The following is a 20571-nucleotide window of genomic DNA, read 5'->3' as shown; positions in this document are numbered from 1 at the left end:
AACCTGCCTGTATTGACTTTCATAAAATGGAGGCAATTGCTTAAAGCTTTGGGTACACCTGTAATTAATCCATGACATAATGTAAGTAAACCTATCACATATATATGCAAAAACGGCTCGTTTGGGTTCAGAAAATATTTTACGTAGAAGAGCGAACAATGTTTCGACCTTCTTCGGTCATCATCAGGTTCACAAGAAGGTTGAAACGTTGTTCGCTGTTCTACGTAAAAGTTTTCTCAACCCAAACGAGCCGTTTTTGCATAAATATTTCTCTACAAGTGGGTTTTCTCGACATCACTGAAACCTGTCACAGATTGTACACTAAGAAATAGAGTAGAGAAAAATAACTCACTGGTTGAGTTCTAAAGAAACTGAAGCAGTCTGTATGGACTTTTGACAAGAAAGGAGAATTATGTAGAGTTTTAGATACAAGTGTGATAGCCTGTTATGCAAAGAATTTTTGTACATACATTTGACTTATTTTAAAAAAGTATTTTAAAACAAGTGGATTGTGTTCTGTCCATTTGTTGTTTGAATTTATCACCAACAAGTCACAGATACCTGCTGTAAAGAATATGGCTCAGTAAAATCCTTTCCACTCAGTTGAGAGTAAAGCAGTGGTGTTCAGCGTGTGTAGAAGATCTAAATAACTTCATGCCATTGGTCTGATGCTTTATTCCAGATGCTGCTGATCTGGACTGAATGTTTCTGTTTATTTTGCCATTTGCCCCTCTAGCTGGGAACTCTGTTTTGTCCTGCGGCCTGAATGTTGGTTTCTGGGTGATTGGTTTTTGGCTGAAGGTGAAGTCAATATAAGACCTCATATGTGAGTGGGCTGGGAACTTCCTTCTACTGCAGACTGGATATTACATATCTAATGCCAATTGTTTCTGGACTTTAATTGACCATCTATCTTGACATCATATGGATGTACATTTCTGTTTTTCCAGGTTGTTTTACATTTGCACACATGCTAATTTAAGTTTTTTTGGACAGAAGCTCTAATTCTCTACTGATTCCTAAACCGAGGTGAATTGTTGAGCTCTTCTTCCTGCCATGGGATGGTGAAGTTTTGCCTGATGTCACTTCTTTGAACTAGAATTTACCTCCTAACTATGCACTGTCATACCATATAGCCACTCTGCACACATTCCTTTTTATTTTGGATTTAGAATGGATCACTTACATTATGATATGACATAAGTTGGCTGCACTTGCACAAAAAGTATATCACCTGGTTTTGATGTGGTTTGGTCTCTCACAAATGCATTCCTTCTACATAGAGTACTCATTAGTTACTTTTACTCCAGTTCTTAATTTTATCAGGCAATATTTAAAAAAAACAAACTCCTTAATTCTCATAGTATGGAAATTATGACATTTGGTCTCTAAGTATTCCTTTCTTTTCTAATTTATTTAGTACCCCAGTAAGAAGTACTAAATTTAATGTAAGTTACTCATAACATTTTTATCCTTCAGAGAAAGCAAAATGTTTGCAGACTTCAATCTTATTTAGTTTCAGAGTATGAACTAAAAAAAAAAAAAATCATACCAAACTTTCCACACCCTCTTTCACAGATTGTCAATATTTTTCTGATGTTTAACAAAATTTAAATCTATCAAAGGACTCATTATATTTCATTGTTTTCTGTACATTTCTGTGTATTTCACTTTCAGTTCAAACTTTATTCCCATGGGAAACATATTGAAAAGCTTAGCTGAATTTTTAACAGCTTTTATTACATGGCTAGAGAGCCAAGTAAATTGACTGTCTGTCTTTTTCACGCTATTATTGTGTGTTCTATGGTATATTATTTCATTAAATAAAAATATTTAGTGCAATATTATCATTACTTTAAAAAAAAAGTGGGGTTAAGTTTCATCAACAGTAAAAAAGAAAAAGACACAGCTAAGTATAGTTCTTGTTTTTTATGTATTCTATATCACTTATTATAAAAGTAACTAAAATATAAAATTAGAAATTTACTGCATTATGTATGGTAAAATAAATAATTTTTCATAAGGTAAGTTCATGAAAAATTCATGATGAGCATGTGTATTATGTAATTTGATAAGGTAATGTGAGCTACATGTTCTTTAAATGAATTATAATTTTTATGGGAGGGGATATTGGACATGGTTCAAAGGGTAATAAAACAATAAAATTTACATATAAAAGATGAATACTGTTAGAAATTTAAAGCTGTTAAGGATAAACAAATGTAATAGTTTCATATTACAATTTGATGTCATTGTAAAAATAAAATGGATAATATACACTTTTCATATTTTTTTTATGGTGGTTATGAGGTCAGTCAAATTGACCAATCATATACAGATTTAGGGTGGACAAAACAACAGATGAAATATAAAGTTTTACTGACAATGAATGTTTTAAATTTATTTATAAGGTTTTGGAAATTATGCAAATGAAATTTAAGAATTTTCAGATGAAGGAAAAGTATTATTTGATCTTAATGTGAAAATCACTTTGCACAAGGGCAGTCAACACTTTGACTTCAGATATTCTTAGAGAAACCTTTAGCAAAAACAATTCATTAATTTTTTTTTTTCTTACAGAAGACTTAATGCTTACTGAAATCTTGAAAAATATTGAGAAGATACACAAAATATATTAGAAGTTTTATAGTGTGGAAACTATAAAGGATAATTAGGGATAAAAAAACTCTAATATCCTCTGATATTAGACTATTATCCTTAGTATGGGACTTGTGACATTTCCTCTCTAGATGTTTTCCCTCTTCTGTAATTTATTTAACACCCCTCTAAGAAGTACAAAATTTAATGCAAATTACTAATTATGATATAGATATCAGTCAAGAAAAGCAAAACTTTTATAGCTATTAATATTTGTTTTCACAGATTGTCACATCCTTCTCTTTTTCAAATTGCTAATTGTCCTCTCTGACATTTTAAACTATATTATAACTTTAGAAAGCCAGTATTTTAGTTTATCAAATAAAATATTAAATTTCATTGTTTAATGTCCAAGATTTTATCTATTTCATCATTAACTTTCAAATTTGTTCTGTCAGGAATTGCATTGATAAGAATAGCTGGATTTTTTGACTTTTTTATTGCACAATTAGAAAGTCATAAAGTTATAGGAAAAAAGTATGCTGAATTCAAAAATAACTTTAGTTTTCTAGTGTCAGGTCAGATTTTCCATCAAAAGCCAGAAAACACAATTACAAATTTAATTTATTTTTTATAATTAATTATACAATATTCATATTTTCAATATATCAATTATATTTTATAGTATTGTTTAAACTTTTATTAATAACTAATTTGTTGTTGTTTTTTTCAGACTGAATTTTGAGTTTAACTGTTAAAGTATAGTGGTATAATAGATTGTAGAAAGTGCAGGTATAGTCCAAATATATTCTGCTATATCTGTGACAGTTTTGCAATTTAAAAGCAAAGAAGTAAAATTAATGACTCTGTGAAAAGTGCCTACTATGCATATTTTGGAATGAAGCTAAGCAATCAAGACAAGGATTGGGCTCCTCATTATTGTTTGCCATTCTTGTGTTGAGAATTTGAGACAATGGACAAAAGTTTTGGAATCCCTATGATCTGGACAGAACCCTAAAATTATATCAATGATTGCTACTTTTGTATGGCCAACTTAAATGGAGTCAAAGGCAAAACAAAATCCTTAATTGAGTACCCAGATGTGTCATCAGCCATAAAACTTGTTCCTCATTCAGATTCAGTACCAGTTCCTGTATTTAAAGACTTGCATGCACTCTCAGAATCAGCTGAAGACTCAGGAAAGAATCTTGACTTTTCACTAGATATTTCAGCTGATCCTAAGACACCCAAGTTATTTACACAAGCAGAATTGAATGATCGTGTTCATAACTTAGAATTAACAAAAGAATCTGCAGAAGTTCTGGGATATAGACTAAGTGTAAAAAAACTTACTGGGTCCAGGTAAAAATTTTCATTTTTACAAGTGCAGAGAACGTGCTTTGTTGAAATACATGATGGGTTCATATTTTGCATATATGTCCCTGGCTTGATATGGGTTGTTTATATAGGCAAAATGAGTGGAGACTATTAATTTATAGCTCAAAAGCTAGTTTGAAATGCATTTTGCTTCATAATGGTAACAAGCCAAGCTCTATTCCTATTCTGTTCATTTACACGAAAATTACAAAAATTTAAAAATGATTCTAAATAAAATAAACTATAGAGAACATATTTCAACAGTCTGTGGAAGTCTAAAATTTATTTCTGTGCTACTGGATCAACAGTATGGATATACTGAATTCCCATGTTTCTTGTGCTTAAGGGACAATTGGGCCAGGAGTGAACATTGGATAAAAGAAAACTGGCCAATAAGAGAGAAAGTTAACATTTAATATGACAAAAAACCATTCAAAATTCTAGAAATAGTAATATATACAAACAGTGTAACAGGTAACTACCCTGAGCTAAAACAATGTGGGTTAGGTACAAGAAAACTAGCTTAATGCTTAATTTGAAGCATAGGCTTAATTCACGTTATTCTAATTTAACTTTTCATGAAGAAAAGAAGGTAAAAAAATCAAACTAGAGAAAAAAGTAATTGTACATCTCATCTAGAAAAGTTCATTACTTAAAATGAATTCTAAAGTGGAAAAAGCAGAACATCTGATTCCCATACATATTTTATTTAACTTGTGCTTTAAGACATTTAAGTTCACCAAGTCATCTTGAGTAACAATTTGGTTAATGTCAGTCATTGCAGTATTTGTTGAGTAATAAGAATTTTATTTAAAGTGAACAATCCAACTAAAATAACTATACATATGTTTTAAACTTAGAGTGTGTTTTTAAAAGATGAATTTATATCCTTTTTTATCAGTTTTTCATGACTTTTTATATTTTTCTCAGATGAAAAATGATTTTAAGAAGATGGAAGAAGAAATGGATGGTCTTGCCAGCAATATGGCCACCATCACAGATTTTAGTGGAAAGATTTCAGACACGCTACAAAGTAGACGTGATCAGATCACTAAGCTCACTGGAGTACATTTGCTTTTAAGAAAGGTAGATAGGGTTTCTTTTGTGTCAGATGTTATATCAAAGATGATGTAGGACCCTAGGTTTATTCTAATCATAACAACAGAACATCCTTTTACATTTTTTATTGTGTTTGGTAAATCTAAATAGACCTGTACATCATTTTAATGAGCTGTATATAAGATGTTTCATTTTGGTTTTCTAAATCTGAGTTGTGGATTTATCAGGTGGATTGGGGTTTATCACAACTTAAAATTTTAAGAAGAATATTGTTGCAAATATTATTTTAAAACATTTACTAAAGGATTGTAAAAAGGTATTTTGAAATCTGTTACTATTATAATTTTTAATAAATATTTAAAAGACTTCAGTGAAATATTAGGTCATAGTAAATCCACCAATGGGCAGTGGATAGAGTAAAAGAAAAAAAAAGGATATTTGTGTCTGTATCACCCATTACTGTATTATGTAAGTCAGTATTATTGATTTGAGTGTTGACCAACTTTTTTTGAATGAAACTATGTCACAAACATGTTTTACTCCAGTAGAACTAGAAACTTATCCTGTATTTTTCTAGTACATTTAGTTTTATAATAGTAGCCAAATCTGTGAATCATGTAGCAAGTATTATAGTGTAGGAATTATTTTCGACAATATTCTCATGACCAACTTTAAATGACACACAGAGAAAACAGAAAACTGTTACCAGCCATTAAATCTTAGGTTTTTTTAATATATTTTAGTCCTTAAGCAAATTTGGCTTTCAAACCTTCAGTTGTTTTACATATGTGAGTGGTAAGTATATACAATCTGCAAAATGTTAATTTTTTATGTGTGTGCTTCAGATGACAAATTTAGAAAAATTGTGCATGTTTTTTTTAGCTTTGTAAGTTTTTATATACTCTTTTACATTGATTTTTAATGTCATTTTTTTGGATGACCTTTGGTATAGTTAGTGGACAAGGTTGAATTAGATGTTATGTCTGTTTAAAAACACTAGGACAAATGAGTTTACATTTCCCAAAAATTTAACACAGTACTAATTAATAATGTGTAGTGATACACAAATTTCAACCAAATGATGTCATATGTATCAAATTATTTTATTTTCTGAATGTTTTGTTTTTTTGTTTTTAACATTTCAGCCTTAGCTAGTAAAATTCAATCAGTCTATTGTAATGAGGTTACTTGTCTGGTTCCTTGCAGCTGCAGTTTCTGTTTGAACTTCCGCCAAGATTGAAATCATATATCGAAGATGACGAATATGTCCAGGCAGCAAGGAAAGTTATAGTAAAAGTCATTTCTCTATATCATTTCTATACTATGGAAAGTCAGTGTGATTAATCTTAATACCAGTTTTTAAACTTCTTGTATACATTCAACCAGGTATCCATCCATAAACCTTTTCTTACTCTTAACACCCAGTGTGACTGACCTAGATATCAGTTTCTAAACAATTTCTGTACCATGAAAAGTCAGTATGCAAAGCTTTATACTGGACGATAAAGTTCTGAATTTTAGTTTATTTTTCAAATACTAGCCACATTATTTTTTTGAGCAGCCAAACCAGCTAAATTATGGTCATTAAGTTATTCATGTTTAAAGTTGTTACTCATTATAGCTTAAATCAGGGGTTGGCAAACTTTTTTTGGAAGTGGGCCAGATTATAAATGTTTTTGTCTTGCAGGCCAAGGCAAATAAAAAATGAAACCATGATCATACAAGGCTGTGGAAACAGCTTGTTTTTTGATACTTTAATGTTTTTCATTGTAGGAGTATATACCTACATAAACTTCCATGTATTATCAATCAATGAGAACTATAAAATTATTTTTTTTGGGGGGTGGGGGGACAAAATATTGTAAAATTATGGTTCATGTAATTAAAACTGACTGCGAGTGGCAACCAGTTAACACTGACCTATAAACAGATTTAATATACTTCATCTTTGAAAAAGTTTTTTTCACAAAAATAGATTGTGCCAAATGCTGAAACCCATCCCTGAGAATAGGATTTTAAAGAAGTATATCCTTCTTCTGGAAGGCATTTATAAAATTCAATCAAGTTTTCCCTTTTGTACTTATTTTTTAACGTGTCATTTGACTGCAGGTCAATAACTTCCAGTTGGAGATCTGATGGAAGTTCCTCAATAATGCAGTCAGATGGGTTTTGAAAGGTTTTTAATGCTTTCGCATTTCCATTGAGATCTAAAAAACACTGTTGAAACTGTAGCTGCAGACTAGTGAGAATGTCTTGAACAAATTCAAAAGGAAATGGAGAATTTGTTTCATGGTTGTATTTTTCACAGCAAGGAATGTGGTTGAATTTATTTATCATTAGCTGGGAGTGAAAGAAGGTAAATTTATGTTGAAAAGCTTTCACTGCAGATTATATGTCGCATACAAGCTCAGAATTGCCTTGCAATCTAAGATTGAATTAGTTAAGATGCGTCATTAAGTCAGCCGAGAATGCCAATTTCCACAACAATTCACTGTTTGCAAGTAGTGGCTGAGCACGATTTTTCTCATTCAAAAAAATTTCAGTCTCCATCTGAAGTTTGAAAAATTGTGAGGTAACTTTACCTCTACTAAGACATTTTACAGTAGTGTGGTACAGCAAATCACAATATTCAGCTTCTATTTCTTCCAAAAATGTTCGAAACTGGTAATGATTGAGTGCATGCAATTGAATAAAATTCAGTATCGATAAGACTGGTTCTATCAAACATGTCAGATCTAAATGTTTCTTGTAAAGTGCCTGCTGATGAATGATGCTGTGAAACACTATAGGTTTTGTATATCCCATACTGTCACAAGCTTTGTAGACTTGTCCAACAAAACTTATTCCTACACCACACATATTTTTTCCACCATCAGTTGTAATACACTTTAGGTGTTTCCAAACCAGATTGTACTTAGTCAATGTTTTCTCCACATCTTTGAAAATGTTTTCACCAGTAGTTTTTCCATGCATGCTGCTCACTGTTTTTCTGTTACTTAAAACTTAGCATTAATTCGCCACATTAATAATAGCAACACTGAATTACCAGACACATCTGTTGATTCATCAAGAGCCAGAGAAAACCACTGGAAATCTTGTGCTTTATTGTTTAATTGGCACAGGATGTTGTCTCCTATGTCTTTGACTCTCCTTGTTACTGTTTTTGCAGAAAGACTAATATTCTTGAATTAATCTATGTTAGCTGGACATACTTCTTCAGCTGTTGCTGTCATACAAGATTTAATTAATTCACCATCAGTAAATGGTTTTCCTTTCTTAGCTAACAAATAAGCTACTCTCAAACTAGCTTTAGTTGCAGCTTCATTGTTAGCATTTATCTTAGTGAGAATCGACTGTTGTGATAAAATATTGTGTTGTAAGGCTTCATATTTCTCATGACATAGCTTTCGTCACAGAATGGTGAGATGAATGCTTTGTTTGGAAATACCTACATATATTATATTCCTTTAGCATTGCAACAATCTCACTGCATATTACACACAATACTTTGTTGTTTGTTTCATTTACAAAATATTCCACCCTCCAATATTCTTTAAAGACGCAAGATTCAATTTTTCACCTTTTCTCTTGTGACATTATGAATGATGGGTAACTGCAAGCACAAAATATGTATAAATTAGAAAAATTATTAAAGCAGTTTTGCAAAACATTTTATGATCGAAATAACTGACCACTTTAAGAACTAGTGATTTAAAATGCTTCTTATCAGAAATAATAAAGTTTCCTATAGAAATAATTATGAAATTGTCCACAACATTAAAAAAATTGTTATCAGATAGTATTTTGAATTTACCAATACGTGCAGCCAACCAAATTTTACAAGAAGAGTACTTTATACAAGTTATGGATGTTAAAAAATTAAATATACTGTATTTTCTTTATCGAGTGCAACCATAACACATGAAAAGTATGATGAAACTGCCACCATAAGTCTGTCCACTGGTTAGCAACAAAATTAGTGCAGTTTTTAAAAAACCTACTCATTTACTAAACATGCATGAACATGTCTAGTGTTGTGATATGATGACTGAGTGAATATTATAGTATAAGACATAAGAGTATTTCTTTATTTTTTTTATAAAAAGTATGTCAGAACTCTTATTCAGCTAATAATATTGTTACTTATCGGTAAATAGTCCACAAACACATGAAAAAAGACAATATAACAGAGGTTGTTCAAGCAGCATCAACACAGACAAAATGCGGCAAACGCTGAATGAGTTCAGAACTTATTAACGTGTACGAGATGGCGTCTAACGACACTAAGCGGCTTGTTTTGCCAAATAGTGGCCGAGTATGCAGCTTACCACTGAAAACACTTTAGTTAACGCTTAATGATGTAAAAATCAGTATGTGACATGTATGACACGGCATGCAGTGAAGGATTAAAACATTTATAGCAATAAAACATTGATACATTTGAGGCCACTGCAAAAATGAGACTTTTGCTCTATTTTTTGATACTGAATTTTATTGTTTGCTAACCAGAGATGGATAAGGAAAACAAAGAATTTTTGTATGCAAAATCACATATTGAATGAAGTTGGGGGGCTGGATGAAATGAGGGTGCGGTCCGTAGTTTACCAACCCCTGGCTTAAATCATGAAAGTGCACTTTTGATCACTTCCACTCCATTTATATAAAATGGTAGTTTTGCTGTTTAGCTCTTCTCAACTCCAGGTTACTTGTCTGATTATTTCATGGTAAGCTACAATTTCAGTAATATTTACCTCATCTTGCACGTCTTGACTGCTAAGGTTTTTTATTTTGCCCATCTAAGTATTGGTGTGATGGTACTGTGTGTAAGCATCTTATTCAGATAACGTTATGACTTTTTTTTAGCAAAACATTCACTAACAGGCCTCCCCATGCTATGATTGTTAGGATAACACTAGTTACCTAGTTGATTTTCATTAAAATCCTTTGGCAAGCCAAAATATGGCATAAATTCTCAGATTATTGTTTCTTGCAAATTAGATCTCACCTATCCCACCTCTGACATCCAGCTTCACTCTCAATTTAGACTGAACCACAAAATGGTTACAAGTTGGTCCCAAGAACTGGATCTGTGTTGAAAGAATTAACAGTGAGAGGGAGACGTAGTTTCTGGAGAGGATTTAAATTTGTTTCTTCTTGTACCTTCTTTATTATGTTGCCTTCTTCACTCTCAGTTTAGACTGAAATGACAGTTACTTAATTGTATGCAAATCAATGACAAGCTATTTATAAAAACTTATAGAACTTATAGAATTGCTACTGGAATAGAAGAACAAATACCTTTTGTGTCTATAAATTATAAACATTTCTTTTAAATAGTTAACAGTAAGAACAATATTATAGGGGTACAAAAATATAAAGTTTAAAGTAGAAGCTCCTTTCACTTTAGACAACTTTGCTTTTCTAATGTGGTGATTGGCCTTTGGAATGGGCTGCCTTCAGATGTATTGATACATTAATTTAACTCAGTCATGAAAGATCATGGGTCAAAGGTCTTTTTGTCTTGTTTGTTTACTTGCATTCAAAATTTTTGAACTACTATTTCAGGAATTTGTGTCAGTAAGTTTAGTATCAAATTGTAGATTATAATTCAATTTTTAGTATTATTCATTCTTCAATTTCTTAATTTAAAAGTAAATAAAAAAAACTTGATTTTTGTGTACCACATGGTATGTTGAATACAACACTGGTTCAAGTTAGACTTTTGTGATGTCAAAAATATAAAGTCTATAGTTTTCTAAAAATTAGGACCTCAAATTACCAACGTTGACAAGCTAGAGTATAAAATAAGAACCTCCCATCTTTTATTTTTCTTGAGATATCACTTGTGTACTGAATCAAACTCAATGGCCTTTGTTCACCCCTTTCCATTTTTGGAAACAGTCCCTTAAATAAACGTATTTCAAAATATGTCATGAGAATAATCAGTCAACAGCTTTGAATATTCAACTAATGGTTTTCTCAACCATTTTAATGTGTTAGGGAGCCGTTTGTTTTATGAACCAAGATTTCAGGCAGGTAGGTTGTGTCTTTTGTCTATTCAAAATTTCATATTTTTCTTTGACCGAAATACAACATATTTAACTAAGTTTTATAAATTATAGTGTAATTCTATGGTATTGATATAATAATTTATGATTTTTAGTTATTCAACTCTGAATATATAAAACTTCAAAAACATTATTTCCTTTCGTATTTTCCATGTGCAAAAGTTTAATAGGCTTAGCAACCTACATCAAGCATCATCCAAATACAAAGATCATAGTTAGTAGAGCTAATTATTTGATTAATAACTTATTTCTAAATAGTAATAATGTAGATACATATATAATAATTGAAATGTGACTGTATGTTACAAAATACGCATCCATTACAACATGGCCAAGACAGGATCAGTTTGTAAAGATTAAAGGTCAGTTTTATTGTATTGGATGCCATAACATGAGTGTACATGTGCTGCATCATTGTAAATTGTGTTTTATTAGCCAGTGCACCTTAAAGTTCAATATAATAAAAATATATATAAATGTATAATGTCATCAAATTTAAGCTATTTAGTCTAAATATTATATTTTCATCTTATAATTTGTGATAATTGTATAATAAAATTTACTTATTAATTTTGGTGTGGTGGTCATGAGATTGGTTAAATTTACCAATTCCATACAGAGTTTCATTAGTGAAAATAACAGACAGAAGAAATATATATATCTGGGCATGACAAAAAAATGTACATGTGAAATTTGAAAATGTTATGATCATAAAACTATTTTGAATCTTAAAATTAAACTTACTTTGCATGTTGCCTATCTAACATGCAAAAAAAAGGCATGAGAAAAACATTACATAACAAACCTTGAGACTTAACTAAAACAACATCTGATATTTCGTCTATAAAAATCGTGTAATGTTTTCTAATAATCTGCCAAATTTTGCAAATATATGGTTGCCAGTTTAAAAGTAGCAGCAGGAAAACTATAATAACCACAAAATGGTTATGAATTTGGTCTCAAGGACTGAGTTTGTACTGAAAGAATTAATATTGAGATGGAGATTTGTGGTTTGATGGTGTTTGTCTGGGGTAACTTTGAGGCTGCAGTTGAGAGTTATCTTAGACATTCTGGAGAGGATTTAGATTTGTTTTTACTTATGCCTTCTTTGTTATGTTGGCTTCTCAGAAGGCAAACTTGGAATAAGCTGCTTCACACTCTTTTTGTTCAGTTGGTTTATCCAAGTGTGTCATGTTTTGGATCTTTTCTCAGTTGCTTTTGAACTTGTATCTTACTTAATGGCTAAAAAGTTTGAGAATAAATTTTTACTTTTCTCTCCATCTACTGACATCCGACTTTCTTTTTTTACTAGGATTGTGAATGTCCAAGTTCAATGTAATCAATTCCTATCTGCACATTACTATAATGATGTCACTCACTACTATAAGAATTTTTTGTGCACAAGGGTTAGGTACGACAGTTCAGGATTCTTACCTTTGGACTAGCATCAGCACCACATGGATTGTGCCAAATCATACGAGTTTTCTCTTATCACCTACATTCACTGTAGCCCTGTGCACATGCCATTCCATGGAAGAATGGTTACTGCTGGCACTATCTCGTTGATGTCAGGATGTCACGCCTGGATTCTGATTTCAGAATCAAAGAAAAGCTTTATTATAAGAGCTGAGACATCTATTCTCATTCTAACACAATGTGTTATCAGTATGGATATTTGTTTTTCATGAGATATTTCAGTTGAGCTCAGACAACTCCCATCAGGATCCCCTTAGTGTTGATTCCTGTATGTGGTGAGGGGACCTCCCAGAGAAGGTTCTGTACTTTCACTTTACCTCATCTCAGATATAAACATCCACCCACATGTTTAATGTCTGTGGCAACCCGTGAAAGGGAGGTAAGAAACCTAGTGTTTGAAGGATTCAGCTCTAACGCACCACTTTGGCCTTGAGTTCCTGTAGACGGGTGGCCTTGGGGTCCTCCAAGGTCAATCAGCCAGTCAACTTGGGCTAGTGTCAGTCAAGAATCTCTGTTGGATGTTCTCAATGGGTGTTGTGTCTGATGGGTATAGTGTTCACAAAACCCTGACATTGCTGCAGTATCCTTGTTTGGTATTTTAGTGTGTCCCCTTGTAGGGCTCCATAGTTGGTGAGGTTAGTGGGTACCAAAATATTCTTTCTTTATGATGGATCCCCCAACTCAAAAATAGAATGATAAAGAAACAGACCATGAGTAAATGACCACATTTTGAAGATTCTGAACAACAATTTTCAACTACTTCAACACCTGTACCTCATTTTCTGATATTGCATTCTTTATCAGATAAATCTTAAGGGCAAATGTCTTTCTTTTTATTTATTCAGAGGGGACTAGAGGGGCTTGCTGGTTCTCCTACGTCAGTTAAAAAATCTACGTTCTGGGGACATCTTGGGGGGAACATCCACTACCAAAACAGATTGGGGATGTATCCATGCTACTTTGAATTCATTATGAGGAGTTATTGTTGAGAGGTATTTGAAGAACATCTCTGAATCAGAGATCCTCACTTGTTTCTCCACCTAAGGAGTTTCTGCAATGAGGTGCATCTCCTCTCTCAGAAATGGAATTGTGATGCCAGCCAGTGTCCTAATTTTGATGTTTAAATTATCAAGTCTGCCTGCTACCATCAAGGCAGGTTATCTAAATCGTAAGGTGCATGCATATGTTTCAAATCCTCTCATATGTTTCTGATGTCAGCAGTTCATTCACTCGAGAGCATTATGTTGTGATGGTAGGGACCTTGACGCCTACAAGTGCAAAATGGACCCTCATTGTTTTAATTGTAATCTCTCTCACCCCTCTTATTTTCATTCTTATCTTAGGTGGGTGGAAAAAGAAGAGGTACAGCATTTGAAAACAATTCACGACATTTCTTACCTTGAGGCTTGAGAGGTTCTGTCCACCACTCTTTCTCAGATGTATACTGCTGCATTCCATTTCACTGTTACAGTGGCAGTACAAACAGATCTCTCAGTGTCTCTGACAGAGTCGTTTTCAAACCATGTGAAAAAGAATTTGCCCTCCATGGTTAAGAGAGTTGACAAGTCCTTTAGCTCTGGCTTCTGGCATTTCCTCAGGTCCCTCCTCTTATTCAGCTCCAAGATGCAGAATGATTATTCATTCATGCCCTCAGTCACTGGAATTTTTATCTACCAACAGAGATCTGCCCACTCGACTCATTCCTATACATGGAAAGGGGACCTCCTAGGGAAGGTTCTGTTCTTTCAGTTTACCTCCTCTGGGATCTAAACATACACCCACGTGTTTGCCGTGTGTGGCAACCTGTGAAGGGGAGGAGAGGATCCTGGTGGTTGAGGGGTCCAACCATAACACACCACTTTGGCCTTGAATTCCTGCAGATGGGTAGCCTTGGGGTGGTTCCCCCTTGTGTCAATCGGCTGGTCCACTTGGGCTAGGGTCAATCAAGTACCAGTGTTGGAAGTTCTCAACAGGTGTTGTGGACATTGTATCTGATGCTGGTGTTTGGGTATAGTGCTCACGAAACCCTGGTGTTGTTGCAATGTTCTTGTTTGGCACTGTAGTGCATCCTCTCATAAGGCTTTATGGTGGATGGGGTCAGTGGGCACTGAAATTTCCCTTTTTTTATTATGGATCCTCCAAATAAAAACTTAAATAGAATAGTGAAAAAACGGTCCAAAGGTAAACGACCACATTTTGAAGTTACTGAGCAGCAATCTTCAACATTTGTATCACCTGTTGTATCTCATTTTCTTATCCTACATTCTCTTTTGGACAAACCTTTAAAGCACATGTCCCCTCTTTTTATTCAGAAGGGACTGGAGGGACTTGCTGGCTCTCCAAATTCAGTAAACAAGCTTTGATTTGTTGGAAACATCCACATCTCAACACAGTGAACTCCTCTTGCATTCAAAGGCAATTGGGGATATACCTATTGAGGTTACATCTCATGCTACTTTGAATTCATCACAAGGAGTTATTGTTGAGAAGGATTTGAAAAACATCCCCGAGTCAGAGATTCTCACTGGTTTCTCCACCCAAGGAGTTTCTGCAATGAGGCATATCTCCAATTGCAAAGATGGAGTTACACTGCCGACCAATATCCTTGTTCTGACATTTACATCACCACGTGCACCTGTCATCATCAAGGCAGGTTATCTTAATTGCAGGGTACGTATGCTGCAGCACTTCATTCCACAACTACAGTGGGAGTGCAGACAGATCTCTGTGTGCCTCCGTACATTCCAAACTTTCTCCGATGTTTCCAGTGTCAGAGGTTTTGTCACTCAAAGACATCATGTCATCGTTTCCTATGAGTGTGAAACAGACCCTCATTGCATCAGTTGCAATGGCTCTCACCCGTCTTACTTTCGTTCTTGCCCTAAATGGTTGGAAGAAAAAGAGGTGCAGCATTTGAAAACGATTCATAACATTACTTATCCTGAGGCTCGAAAATTGCTGTTCATCGCTTCATCTCGGATGTATGCTGCTGTACTTTGTTCCACAACTACAGTGGAAGTGCAGACAGATCCCTCTGTGCCTCCAAAAGAATCATTTTCAAAACAAATGAAAAGCCTTTTGACCTCCATGGTTAAAAAGTTGATGAATCAACTTCAACACCCATCTCTTAACCTTACTTACACTCCAACAAACACCAAGATCCACATCCTTTGGTTCTGGTACATGCATTTCCTCAGATACTTCTTTTTCTCCCACCCCATTATGCAAAACGATCATTTGTTCGTGTCCTCAGTCACTGGAATCCGCTTTCAACAGCAAAGACCTGTTCAATCGACCCAGGGTAGGATCCATGGAGGTCGATAGACCTCACTCGAATAAGGACAGTAAGGAAAAAAAGACATCACAAACAGAAGGGTTCTCCACCCAATTCTTTAAAAGGAATTAAAAATGGCCGCCTTGATACAATGGAACTGTCGAGGTTTACGTTCTAATCTAGATAGCATCAAAACACTGATTACTTCCTACCATTCTGTATATATATCCTTACAGGAAACATTTCTGAAATCTACCGATACAGTCACCTTTTGGCAGTTTTCTTTGTGCAGAAATGAATGGGGTTTTTGATGGTTGAGTGCATGGAGGGGTGGCACTGTTGGTTGATCAGCATGTGCCCACCCTGTCTTTGCCATTCTACACACCCATGGAGGCCGTAGTCATCCATGTTTCCTTGGGTTGTACCATTACTGTTTGTTCTCTCTACCTGTCACCTGGAGAGACATATGATCAATCAGACCTTGATGCTTTCATTGAACAGTTGCTGTCTTAATTTTTAATCCTATAGGTCAAATGTACCAAAGCACTGAACATCCTCCATGTCCTCTCTTCCACCACTTGGGGAGCAGATCGATGTTCTATGCTAAAGATATATTGTGCACTTATTTGATTGAAATGCGACTGTGGATCACTGGACAATGGTTATGCCAGACCCTCGGCCTTAAAGATGCTGGACCCCATTCATCATCAAGGACTTCAGCTCTGCATTGGTGTTTTCCGTACTTCCTCAGTTCAGAGCTTATAGAACCTTCTTTGCAACTGTCTTTACTATATGCTTCAAAACTTTTTTTCCTTACCAAAGCATCCCACCTGGGATTGTGTTTTCCTTCCTTTGTGGGCCATACATTTTTCAGAGCAGATGGTCTGCCATTGCTCCCTTTGGCCTTCACATCCAGGCACATTTGGATTGCCTGGATGTTTTTTTTTCCCAGATGTTGGTAGAAGAGTTACTAACCTGTTCCAGCCCTATTTCTCTCACAATAAGTGTGGGATATAGAAACCATGACCCTGTAATTCCAACTGTGAGCAATGAAACCTTGATTGTCTGGTTTGGGTCTGGCCATAGTGATGATAAATCATGTAAGTGCCATCCATAGTACAAAAATTAAGTTCCAGGTGAAGAGGTTACTAGTTCTGTAGGTAGTGACGTTTCCCCATTAGAATGCCAGTCTTGTACAGTAAACAGTTATGGACCTATGCATGTACTTTCTGTAAGATAATTCCCTCACTGATTTTTCCACCTTATTAATGTGGGATTCTAGCTGTAGTACTTAAAGAGGTATGTTTTGAAAGTAAACATGGGAAAGTTAATGATTAGCTTGGATGAACTTGTAACAGCTCTTATTTCACAGTTAGAAAGCCAGAAAAATTTTGAGAGAGAGGGGAAATTGTCTACTTTTTTGCATATTATTAATATATATATATATATATTCTTTGCTGTATTGTTTATTTAAATAAAAATCATTTAGCACATTACTTCAAGTGATATGAAAAAAAAAAAGTAGGCTTTTGTATCTTCAACAATTGACAGCAAGAAAAAAAAGAAGATTGGGTAAGTAGTTTATTTCTTTTTCATGTTTATTCTTTATTTTTTGTTATAAAAGAAACTCAAGTCTAAAAGTAGTGATCTTTTTAGGTTAAATAAGATGAGATTCAATACAATAGATAATAACATAATAAAAATGATTTATGAGATATGGGTGAGCTGCACATTGTTTGAGTGATTTACAACTTATAATGGTGTGGAAAGTGGCTAGACACATTCAAAGGGCAATAAATCAAAATTTAATTGTAAATAAATGTATACTGTTATGAGCTTAAACAACTAAGGATACATGAATGTGGTTTCACATTGCAATTTGAAATCATTCTAGAAAGAAAAAAAGTAATTTTAGATTCTTTTTGTGGTGGTTATGAAGTTTGCCAAACTGACCAATCCTATATAGAGATAGGGTAGAAAAAATTACAGATAAAATATAAGTTTTACTAAAAAAGTATTGGAAATGTAGTTAGAGATTTTAGGGAATACACATACAAAATTTGAGATTTTTCAGATGAGGAAAGTGTTTTTAATCTTAAAATTATTTTGGACACAGACCATTCAAAACAAATACTCAATATATTCATAGATGGATCGTTATTTTAGTTTATTAAAAATAATTCACCAAAATAATTATTTTGTGTGTGGAAAATAGTTATAATGTTAACTGAAAGACTGCATACACACTATATTGAAAGTTAGAAGTATTAAATCTATAAAGACTTTAAATGAGTACAAAGAGGTCGTATGGTCATTCAAATTTACCAAGCTTGTGTGGAGAAAGTTAAGCTTATTTGAGTGTTAGTTTCTAAATCTATAGCTGTAACACAAAGTAATACATTAAGGAAAAAACTGTTTGAGCTTAAATCTACACCACTACAACCTTTTTCTTTTTTTTTTCAGAAATTAAATACGTTTTGTTTATAGACAACAACTTTTGGGAAAAAATACTTTTCTTAATAAAAACCAAAAATATACTCTTCAAAAAAAGAAATGCAAAAGGGATATTTTTGTTATTTTAAAGAGAAATATATGTAATAACGTTACAAGCTCAGAATATGTGACATTACACGTGTTAAGGCACTGATTGTCAGACCAAAATGACAATAAAAGTTGTGTACTTTGAAAACGGAGGAAAACATCGGTTTTTTCGCCAAAACGCATGCGTGTCCAATAAATTTGTTTGAGAGATCTGCATGTTCTGCAAAGGCAACATGTGCAAAATCCCTTTAAAAGTGACGGGTTCTCGGTTTCCATAGCTCAGTGTTAAGCCACCGACACGCAATACAGTTACGCCAAGACTGACTGAAGCACAATGCAACCTCGCCATTGGTCGCTTGGAAGCAGGCGAATCTCGATCAGATGTTGCCAGAGCTGTGAATGTCTACCCAAGCACCATCACAAGGCTATGGAATTGTCACCAACAACATGGATCAACTCGTGACCGTCCACGATCTGGCAGACCTCGTGTGACCACGCCTGCACAAGATCACAACATCCGGTTACGTCACCTTCGGGATAGGACCACCACTGCGATGTCTACTTCCTCAACCATACCAGGGCTGTGTAGGATTTCTGATCACACCGTACGCAACCGTCTACGAGATTCTTAGGCCCCATGTGCAACCAATCATGGTGAACGTCAACGATGTTTTTCAACATGACAACACCCGTTCTCACACAGCCCAACTCACCACTGTCTTCTTGAGACACCACAATATCAATGTTCTTCCCTGGCCCTCCAGATCACCAGATTTAAACCCCATCGAACATCTTTGGGACGAGTTGGACCAACGTCTGTGAAGGCGGCAACCTCAACCGCATACTCTACCTCAGCTTGCAGCAGCTTTGCAGGCTGAGTGGACAGCCATTCCACAGGATGTGATTCGTCATCTCATCGCTTCCATGGGCAGGAGATGCCAAGCAGTTATTGATGCTCATGGGGGGCATACTCATTATTGACGTTGAGTGACGTTAAACTTCAACTAGTGAGCGTGGACTTTGCCTCTGCAGACTTTGGATGTTCAGCAGTGAATGTGCAAAGTTTCGCACATGTCATACAGAACTACCCGGAATAAACTTGTTAACAATTTGTCTCATATTTTGCCTTTTGCGTTTCGTTTTTGAGGAGTATATTTAGATAAACTGTTTTTGAAGAAACTAATATTTAAAGCTGTAGATAGCATTTTGTGTTACTTCTAGTACAAAAATTTGTGTATAAAGAACATTTGGTAAACCAGTTTCCATGCCCTTAAAATAGTTGATAATTCATTGGTTGCTTTTAAGAATTCTGATGGTATTAAGTAAATGTATTCTGAATATACATGAGCATTGTAATCTTGTACATATAAAAATGAAATACTTGTGTAAATAACATTTGTAATCTGTAGCATTAACAATTTATCAGATTTTTTGCAATCAAGATCTTCAGTCTTTCTCAATTTATAAATATATGTTTGTTAGTTATATGGTTGACTTTTGCCTACTTCATTGACAGATGTTGAAATGTCCAATAAATCTTCTCTATAGATATTACACTAAAGCACAGAAAATTCTTCTTCAGTATAATCACATGCTTTCTTTTCGTGGGATACAAGAAGATTGTACTGTTCTTGTAAAAGAATTAAAGATCAAGCTTCGAGAAAGGTTTCATTCTCCTGAGGTATGAAATTGATTTTTACAATAAGAAAGACTGTAGTTTTGTCTCAGTATTTATGTGTGAGTTTTAACTAAATAATTGGTTTACTGAGCTAGGGTTTTCTTGGCATTTAAAAAATTGTCACTTAACTCTATATGAATAGTGTTGGTCCATTGAATCAACCCATTTCCTTTAAAACTATACAAACTATAATATCAAATTTATTACATCTATGTTCATGAAATTTGACAAGCTTTTACTAGACATTACAAGTCTTTTGCACACAAAAATCACATTTTTAATGATGTATTTTTGCTAAAAGACTGACTGTAAATTTAAGAAGCTTTTTCATGCTGAGAATATGCATTTGCATCTTAGAGTTTTAATATTTAAAAAGTACTCTCCCAGGTGAGTATAATTTTTTGTTTTTTCAGTAATATATATTACTTTCTCTACCCTAATACTACCTGTAGAGTAAATTGAAATATACAAATCAAAATCAAAAATACAATTTTTCTTTC

At 34.0% G+C, this 20571-nt stretch overlaps 1 protein-coding gene across 7 annotated transcripts in view; it reads left to right on the top strand.

Annotated features, from left to right (window-relative positions):
* Vps51 (vacuolar protein sorting 51) overlaps positions 1-20571 on the top strand; it is an 87706-nt gene that overhangs the window by 13348 nt on the left and 53787 nt on the right. For all 7 annotated transcript variants that reach the window (XM_076489456.1, XM_076489454.1, XM_076489457.1 and 4 more), the window contains exons 4-6: positions 4906-5061; positions 6241-6314; positions 19942-20074. In XM_076489456.1, coding sequence (XP_076345571.1) covers positions 4906-5061; positions 6241-6314; positions 19942-20074 — 363 coding nt within the window. The remainder of the gene's footprint in view (positions 1-4905; positions 5062-6240; positions 6315-19941; positions 20075-20571) is intronic.

Source organism: Tachypleus tridentatus, chromosome 2 (assembly GCF_004210375.1).
Source record: "Tachypleus tridentatus isolate NWPU-2018 chromosome 2, ASM421037v1, whole genome shotgun sequence".
Lineage (NCBI taxonomy): Eukaryota > Metazoa > Arthropoda > Merostomata > Xiphosura > Limulidae > Tachypleus > Tachypleus tridentatus.
The sequence above is the reverse complement of the archived record's forward strand: the minus strand, read 5'-3'. Positions and strand labels throughout refer to the sequence as shown.